Here is a 7,493-nt window from a genome sequence, read left to right on the forward strand (position 1 = left end):
ATAGTGTTCCTCTTCAAATTGTCACCCACTAGTTTTACCATCCACGGATGGTTTTTGACTGAAACCATTGTTACTGTGGTGGTTGCAATATGATGACTTTCTAATTCCATCATTCTTCTGTATTTATGAATTGATGTTCTTTTGTAGGGAGAGCTCTCCATTCTCCCCCAATCATTTATTTGTTTATTTATATCAGCATGATCTCATGTATAACTAAGTTACTCTCTTACATCATTCTTCATTTTGATTTTCAGGTTCTTTCAGTTTTGTCCACTGGAGCTTTTCAAGTGCGATCTTGTATTCTCTTTTCTTTTCTTCTTTCTTCTTTTTAAATCTTTTTTTTTTAACGGACTATTTTTTAGAGCAGCTAGGTTCACAGCGAAATTGAGTGGAAAGTACAGAGATTTCCAGTATATACATCCTACCGCAACTACACACAGCTTCCCCACTATCAAAAGATGATACCAGAGTTGTGCACTTGTTACAATCAATGAACGTACATTAATACATTATCACCCAATGTCTATAGTTGACCTTAGGGTTCATTCTTGGTTTTGTACATTCCATGGGTTTTTAACAAATTTATAATGAGTTATATCCACCAGCACAGCACACAGATTATCCAGTATTCTTTAATCTATCATTTTTTGGGAACTTCCTCACTTTCTGATGTAAGACAGTCCAGGTTTCTCTTTTATTTCCCCTGAGTAGCCCTGGAATCAGCCATTTTTTCCCAAGGAACTCTGGTTCCCTTTAGTGAGAAATGGTTTTTAGAAATCAAAATCTGGGATCTTAGGAATGCTCATTGCTACTAGGGTTTCTTTGCTTCTAGATCCTCTCAATGGACAAAGTTAAGAACATCAAATATATTTCTACAAGACTGATGAACATAAGGATTTCTGTATCACCCATAAACAGTGATATAAACAGTCTTGTTCTTTCAAACAAGAAGGCCCTGATCTTTAGTTTATTCCATGACATGAATACTCCCATGTGGTTAATTTCAAGCTATGAATGGTTTGACAACCATCTCACAAAATTCTTGAATTTTAAAAAAATTGTTCTTGAGCAGGGACGAGCTGACGCCAGCACACCACTATAAATATATCTAAAACTATGTGTAGATCTTTTTCACACTCATTTTGTATTGTTTGTGTGTGTGTGTGTGTGTGTGTGTGTGTGTGTGTGTGTGTGTGTGTGTGTGTGTGTGAATTGCTTGGTTGGGGCAGGTACAACATTGATCTGAGCGCTCTAAGTAACTAAAGGTCCTACTTCTGTCCCATCAAATAGATAAGAGCCTGATCACGCTTGGTGTCCTATTTATAATTACAGAGAGACCTATTTATAATTACATGGGCTGTTTAGTGAGGCTAAAGGAGAGCAAAGAGAGGGGGCGTGTACTGAGAAGATGACATTCAGGCCATGATTGAATAAGCATTGCTAATTCCACTCCCTGGACCCTATTTTTCTATATTGCGTGCTGACCAGTACCCTTCTAGGGACACATTCTTCCTTCTACTTTAATGCCATTGATTAGACTAGGGTCAATCACAACTCTTTTAGCTTTTAGTCAATCTCTGTAGTTTCTGTACATATGTGAGATCCCCCAGAGAAGACTTATGCCCCAGGTCTTCCATTGCCTGATGCCTGTCAAATGTATAATCCATGCTTCTCAGGCCAGGTTTTGCTCGCAAGTCATCACATATCGTGAAAGTTCTGATTCTGTAGTTCTAGTTTAGGAGTGAAGACTCTGAATTTCTCATAAGTTCCCAGATGTTCGTGATGCTCGAGGTCCATCAACACACTTTGAGTAGAAACAGCCTTATATTGTTCTCTTAAGTTCCCGCAAACATGTTTAGATAAAAGATAACTTCATTTTCCCTACAATATAGCCTTAGTCTTGTAAAATCTGCCAAAGAATCAAGTTTTACTTTAGCTAGAATAATTTAAATTATTCTGGAAGAGAATGTTACCCCATATTAATTACAGCTAAAGCACTTGTAGGATTCTCCAAGGGACATACTAATAGTACTGTGTAAGTAAGACAAAATTGCTGTCTCTTGAAATTACCCAGCTGTGCCGTGAGGGAGGTGGCGTAGTCAGCAGCAGGGGCTGAGGAGAGTATAGGCACTGGGGAAAGTTGGATTCAGACAATTCTTGCTTTTTCCTGGCTCTTTAAGGAAGACATGAGAACACAAAGCACTACCAGTTTAATTTTCAATTGCTTTTACATTTTCCCGCTAGGGATTTGGCAGTCTCATTTGGATTTCTCATCATCTAAGCTGTGATGTTTTATATTGATGTGGTTTATCTAAAATGTCTCTCCTCTCCTTTTAGCTCTGTCTGACGTAGAACTCATGGCCCAAAGTATCATCTTTATTTTTGCTGGCTACGAGACCACTAGCAGTTGTCTTTCCTTCGTTATATATGAATTGGCCACTCACCCTGACGTCCAACAAAAGCTGCAGGAGGAGGTTGATGCAACTTTCCCCGATAAGGTGAGTGATGATACCTGGAGAGAGAGGGGGAAGGTGAAGCCTTAGCAAGAATGCCTCCTCATCACTTCTTAGAATATATTTGCAGAAAGCATGAGCCTCAAATCTTTAACCTGTGCTATTTAGGAAGGATCTAAAGCGTACAAAACAGAGGGGAAAACATAAGTTATGTGTGGTACACACAGGAATATAGGTACTGTGGAAAAAATGCTGGTACTGGCATATCATACATTACAGTATGCCATGTAAAAATCACAGTACCTCAGTGGCATCTAACAGTAAGCATTTATTGCTCCAGTGTCTGCATAGTTAGTTATCTGTTGATATGGCTGGACTTCCTTGGTCCTGGGTGTTGGCTGATGTAGGCTGGCCTTGGCTATGCAGTTAGGGTGACTCAGCTCCACACGTGCTCCACATATGTCTCATACTCCACATGTCTGCTTCTCAGGGCAATGGCAGATGGCACGAGCAGGAAGCCCAATCATGTGGGTGACTTTCAAATTTCTGCAAGCACCACACTTAGCCAACTTTCCACTGGTTCAGAGTGAGTCACCTGGCCAACCTGAGTCAGAATGGGAGGCACCAATGGGTTAGATGACAAAGGGCATGGACCCAGGAAGGACTGGAGAACTGAGACCATTAATTCAGTCTACCGCCCTGGGTACACTGCAGACTAGGAGGAGCCTTGTAACAACAAAGGGCTTAAAGTAGGAAACAGAGGACGTGAGTTTGAGTCCTGGCTGTGCTTTTAGACAAGTTTTATCACCGTTCAGAATCCTGAGTCCTTCAAATACAAGATAAGGATAGATTGTAGTGCCTACCTAAGTTAGAGATGATCTGTCTTCTCTGGTAAATCTCATATTGGGATTCTTTTGATGCAATAAGGTGAAAAGGTCACTAAGAGACAGGCTAGCTAAAGCATTGTGTCCTCCCCTTTTTATAATAATACTTATAATAACAACACTATTGGCTAACATTTGCTTCTTACGATATATGTCTATCTAAGTACTTTCTAGTTATAAACGAATCTAACCTTCATAAGATTCTGTATAAGTCAGGAGAAGCTAGGTTATGCCTCAGTAACAGGTTAGCCCTCAAATCTCAGTGGCTTTACAGAGCAGAGGTTTACTTCTAACCCACATCTACATGACCAACATGGATTGTTAGTGGAGGATGGGAGAGGGCAGCTCTGCTCCACAGCGTTACTCGGGGATACAGGCTAAGAGGCTCCACCTTCCTGTAGCTACCTTATCTGGAACATGAGGACTTCCTGTTGTCTGGGGAATAAGGGACTCGAGCGTTGCTCACTGGCTTTTCAAATGATTTGTCCCCGAACTGACATAATCGCCTCGGTTCACAGCCCATTGGCAAAGCTGGTTTCCTGTAACTTCAAGTGGGCTGGGAAATACAGGGACTACGTGGATACTGGGTGAGCAGTGAGTGTGTCTGCCACACAAGCCTATGAAGTGTCAACTCTAATTATCTCCATGTAACGTTTCAGAAACCTGAGCGACAGAGAGATGAAATACTTTCACATACTAGTCGTGTACCTAGTGGTGAAAACGCCAACCTATGTGCCAGGGTGTCTGTCTCCTGAGCCAACTCTCACCCTCTACAATGTTGCCCCTTAAATATAACCCCACGTGACAGCCACGTGTCACCCTCACTGGTCTCAGATCTCTGCCAAGAGTGGAATTCTTTGTGGTGTGAGGAGAGCTGGCCTCTGGGGCTGCAGTGGCTTGTTTAGACCTTCAGACCTTAACAGTCACCCCTGAAGGGACCATAGGAGACTGTTCCAGCAACAGAGGCTGTGGCTGAGAGTAGGGTTCTCATCCTCTTGTAACTTTCCCTGGATCTGAAATTGTGTTCCTTGTAGCACCCAATCTTGCTCTTTGTTTTTGTATTTGGTTTAGAAAGGAACTCGTTTCTCCCCAAATTATTTATAGAGTTTTCATATAATATAGTGATTCCAAACTTTATATATATAATGAAAAGCATTAGCAGTCAGGAGTTTTCAACTAAAAACCTTTATGTTGAACAGGGGATTTGCTCTTTTATACATTTCTTTCCTTGGTACAGATGTGTGGCCTCACTTTCAAAAGGAAACAGTGACTTTGGCCTATTTCACTTAAGACTAAGGGTCGTAGTCTATTGGTCACGTTTGTTCTCATGAGAAAGAAAATACACTAGATGATAATGTGTGGGATTTCAGGCCCTGTTTAGGGCATTGTCCTAACATTGCCCATAGTCATAACCACTCTACACACCTCTGTGGGCCATTGAGCAGGTCAAAGCACATGATAGATATTAAAATGTCTATAAATGCTAAGGTCCTCTACCAATTTAAATTATTCCCCGGAGCTCCTAACATTTCAATAGGACTACACAGATGGAGTTGAAGGTTGATCCGAAATCTTAATTTATCAAAATCTCGTTTTCTCTTCCCAGGCGCCTCCCACCTATGAGGCTCTGGTACAGATGGAGTATCTTGACATGGTGTTGAATGAAACTCTCAGAATATTCCCAATTGCTGGTAGAATTGAGAGGATCTGTAAGAAGGATGTGGAAGTCAATGGAGTGTTCATTGCCAAAGGGACAACAGTGGTGGTGCCACTCTTCGTTCTTCACAATGACCCAGAGCTCTGGCCAGAGCCTGAGGAGTTCCGTCCTGAAAGGTACAAGACCCTGAGGAAAGGACACCCACCCTGATCCTTTTTGGTGCTTGCATATTTTGACAACTCTTATTATAGTTGACAAGTGGGTGATCATGCAATAATTTATATGTATATCTTTTTATTGTTGGAAGATTTTTCTGTTTAAGGGTGTTCATTATGTGAGTCAAAATTATACAAAGTATAGACTAGAAAAAGAAAATTATAGCTGTCTACATTCCTAATATCTTAAGATAGGCCTCATTTATAATGTCATATATGTCCTTATGGACATTTTTCTATGCATATATAGATTTTAAAAACAGGATGGTATTATACTTTATTTGGTTTTGAACCTCTTTATTTAACAGTAAAGTATGAACAACATTCTATGTGTATATGTTTGTATGCATATGCCATAATTTACCTAACCACTGTCTTTTTATTCCCTTTAAGCCTTTCTCTCTGTTCTCTCTTAGCTCTCTGAGTTCACCCCATGTTCCCACATTCCATATTTTTAAACATTGGCTACATTTCCTCTAGCATTATTGTGAGAGTGCAGGCTGGGACCTAGAGGTCTCATCCCTGATGGTTCAAGCAGCCTCACTGAGGACGGAGGTGCACACAGGTGCCCTGGTTCTGTCTGTGGCTGCACACCTGGGTCAGGTCCCTTCTACCTCAGTATTTGATGACTTTCCAAAGTGAAGTCATCTGTTCTCTACATGTCTGAGATTTCCTCCTTGGACGGGTCTTGAGCATCCTCTTCTGGGAATTCAGAGCCAAGATCTGGTTTGGGCACAGATTGGACCCTGGAAAGAGTTAATGCTCTCCCATTTAGTGTATGGTAAGCAAAATTTGGAATGAACTTTTTAGGCCAGTAGCTGGGATCTAGACCTTTATTACACCCTATCAGCTCCCTGATGGCCAAGAGTTGTTTTGTTTGCCATGGAGTCCCGAGTACTAGCACAATGGTGACACATAGCACTTATTGACAGAAGAGTCAGAGTGGACAAAGTCCTCTGTTTTCTGGGCCAGGGAACCTCTGCAGTTCCTCCAAGCTCAGTAGCTCCCTGTCCTGCAGCTTCACGAACCTGGAACCAGAGACCACTCACTGTACTTCCCTTTGATTCATTCAGTCATCAAGCAGAGAATAAATGCTCACCTGTGGGTGAGGGACTGGGCCAGCCAGTGAGAAATCCAAAGGTTAGGAAAAAAGCCCATTATGGAGAATTTTAAAAATATTCACAAGTATGTGTGATTTGACACGTACACAGGAATATTCTATAGGCACAAGCCTATTAAATACTTTATTTAAAAAAAATTTTAACATCTTTATTGGAGTATAATTGCTTTACAATCGTATGTTAGTTTCTGTTTTATAACAAAGTGAATCAGCTCTACGTATACACATATCCCCATATCTCCTCCCTCTTGCATCTCCCTCCCATCCTCCCTATCCCACCCCTCTAGGTGGTCACAAAGCACCGAGCTGATCTCCCTGTGCTATGCGGCTGCTTCCCACTAGCTATCTGTTTTACATTTGGTAGTGTACATATGTCAATGCCACTCTCTCACTTCATCCCAGCTTACCCTTCCCCCTCCCCGTGTCCTCAGGTCCATTCTCTACATCTGCATCTTTATTCCTGTCCTGCCCCTAGGTTCTTCATAACCATTTTTGTTTTTTTTAGATTCCATATATATGTGTTAGCATACGGTATTTGTTTTTCTCTTTCTGACTTACTTCATTTTGTATGACAGACTCTAGGTCCATCCACCTCACTACAAATGACTCAATGTTGTTTCTTTTTATGGCTGAGTAGTATTCCATTGTATATATGTGCCACACCTTCTTTATCCATTCATCTATTGATGCACGCTTAGGTTGCTTCCATGTCCTGGATATTGTAAATAGAGCTGCAATGAACATTGTGGTACATGACTCTTTTTGAATTATGGTTTTCTCAAGGTATATGCCCAGTAGTGGGATTGCTGGGTCATATGGGAGTTCTATTTTTAGTTTTTTAAGGAGCCTCCATACTGTTCTCCATAGTGGCTGTATCAATTTACATTCCCACCAGCAGCACAAGAGGGTTCCCTTTTCTCCACACCCTCTCCAGCATTTATTGTTTCTAGATTTTTTGATGATGGCCATTCTGACTGGTGTGAGGTGATACCTCATTGTAGTTTTGATTTGCATTTCTCTAATGATTAGTGATGTTGAGCATTCTTTCATGTGTCTGTTGGCAATCTGTATATCTTCTTTGGAGAAATGTCTATTTAGGTCTTCTGTCCATTTTTGCATTGGGTTGTTTGTTTTTTTAATGTTGAGCTGCATGAGCTGCTTGTA

The 7,493-nt window shown here is 41.0% G+C and overlaps 1 protein-coding gene across 1 annotated transcript; it reads left to right on the forward strand.

Moving 5' to 3' along the window:
- The first annotated feature begins 1,178 nt into the window (after positions 1-1,178).
- LOC113617005 (cytochrome P450 3A19-like) lies at positions 1,179-5,219 on the forward strand. Its single transcript, XM_027100338.1, has 2 exons — positions 1,179-2,498; positions 4,944-5,219. Exons 1-2 carry the CDS (start codon positions 2,358-2,360, stop codon positions 5,202-5,204), a joined length of 402 nt encoding a protein of 133 aa, XP_026956139.1. The 5' UTR covers positions 1,179-2,357; the 3' UTR covers positions 5,205-5,219.
- Positions 5,220-7,493: the final 2,274 nt, after the last annotated feature.

The sequence above is a fragment of the Aethalodelphis obliquidens genome, unplaced genomic scaffold, assembly GCF_003676395.1.
Source record: "Aethalodelphis obliquidens isolate GAN/ISIS:26980383/991018 unplaced genomic scaffold, ASM367639v1 scaffold1155, whole genome shotgun sequence".
Classification (NCBI taxonomy): domain Eukaryota; kingdom Metazoa; phylum Chordata; class Mammalia; order Artiodactyla; family Delphinidae; genus Aethalodelphis; species Aethalodelphis obliquidens.